We start from the raw sequence: 1,909 nt of genomic DNA, 5'->3' as shown, positions 1-1,909 counted from the left end.
AACGCAAGAAGAACTTCGAAAGTCTGTTTTATTAGCATTTGAAGAAAAACATTTTATTGACGATTTATTGATAAAATATTCAAATTTTTCTGTTCTTCAACGTATCTTGTGCTATGTTTTACGATTCGTTTTTCGCTCCACTGAGCATATACATAAAGATCATGCTTTATCCCTATGGGAATTAAATCGTGCTACCTTGACATTTATTAAGAGAACCCAACAGTTATATTTCAATGAAATATTTGAAACAAAAATTTTCCCTAAACCTTTTAAGAAATTAAATGCATTTATAGATTCTCAAGGAATCATAAGAGTTGGCGGTAGACTCACTTATTCAAAATTATCTTTTGATAAAAGGCATCCGGTATTATTGCCCCAGCGGTGCAGACTTGTTGAATTATTAATTGATTCCTACCACAAAAAATATCTGCATGCAGGATCAGGAACGCTTCATTTTTTAATTTCGCAAAAATATTGGATTTTATCTGCACGAAGGGCTATACGCTCAGTCCTATCAAAATGCTTAAAATGTTGGAAAACAAACCCTGTTACGTCGCAACCAATAATGGGAAATTTACCGAATATCAGAATCTCTCCAGCCAAACCGTTTTCTCACTCAGGAGTAGATTTTTGCGGTCCCTTTCTAGTCACAATGAGTAGGCACCGAGGAGTTAAATCTTCTAAGGCTTATGTGTGCGTTTTTGTGTGTATGTCCACCAAGGCGATTCACCTAGAATTGGCGTCCGACATGAGTAGTGACGTGTTTATAGCTGCCCTACGCAGATTTGTGGCACGACGTGGAAAATGTTCACCTTTATACTCTGACCGTGGGACAAATTTCGTCGGTGCTAATAGGGAGCTAGTAGCTTTAGCTAAAAAATGCGCTGAATATGAGTTAATCACTCATCATTTTCTGCCAGGCAATGCCCCTCACATGGGCGGATTATGGGAAGCGGGCGTACGGTCAGTAAAAACTCACCTCAAAAGAGTGATAGGTGATCAAGTATTGAGCTATGAAGAGTTTTATACGCTCTTAGTACAAATTGAGGCGGTACTCAATTCTCGCCCTCTTACTCCGATGAGCTCAGACCCGAATGATTTAGCGGTATTAACTCCGGGACATTTTTTAACCTTGGAACCATTAGGTTCTGTTCCGGATGAAAATTATCAGGACATAAATATAAGCCACTTGAAACGGTGGCAACTTATTCAACAGATGCAACAACACTTTTGGCGTAGGTGGAAAAACGAATATTTGCATACTCTCCAGCAAAGAAATAAATGGTTAAAATCTTCTCATATGCCAAAGGAAGGTTCTTTAGTTTTAATAAAAAATGATAACCTGTCTCCTTTAAAATGGGATATGGGACGAATACTCAAGCTTACACCCGGTTTAGATGGTGTTGCACGAGTTGCTGATGTTAAAACCAAGTCGGGTACTATAAAACGACCTCTGAACAAATTATGTCCTTTGCCTGTTGAATAATTTTCAACACAAATGATATCTGCTGAACAAGCATATGCTACATTTTTTCTTTTTTATTATTCGTGGGTATTAAATTTTTCATTATAACTCCACCTTGTAGAGATTTAATTTTTTAATTAATTATTAATTTTAAGAGCAAAAGGCTCATTACAGTCGCCTTTGGAGGCGGGAGTATGTTTCGTAATCACGAAATATATACGAGAATATATTGTTTGTTTTTTCATTATGAGGGACTTCTCACAAGTTTTTTCTTTATTTTCAAATTCAAGTTTTGAATATTCTGCCAACGAGTTGCGTACAGCTACCTTTTTTTGTTGGCGCATGTGCGTGGTGGTTAAGCAGAAGACAGGAAGACAATTCTTAAGAAACCGCCACGCAGTTAAATTCTATTTTTTTCTATTTTCGCTATTTTCCAAAAGTTTG

At 36.8% G+C, this 1,909-nt stretch overlaps 1 protein-coding gene across 1 annotated transcript; it reads left to right on the top strand.

Annotated features, from left to right (window-relative positions):
* Positions 1 to 652: 652 nt before the first annotated feature.
* On the top strand, positions 653 to 1,486 carry LOC123685280. Its single transcript, XM_045624934.1, has one exon. It carries the CDS (start codon positions 653 to 655, stop codon positions 1,484 to 1,486), a length of 834 nt encoding a protein of 277 aa, XP_045480890.1.
* Positions 1,487 to 1,909: the final 423 nt, after the last annotated feature.

This window comes from Harmonia axyridis, chromosome 7, assembly GCF_914767665.1.
Source record: "Harmonia axyridis chromosome 7, icHarAxyr1.1, whole genome shotgun sequence".
NCBI lineage: Eukaryota > Metazoa > Arthropoda > Insecta > Coleoptera > Coccinellidae > Harmonia > Harmonia axyridis.
This window is presented reverse-complemented; position numbering and strand designations above follow the sequence as displayed.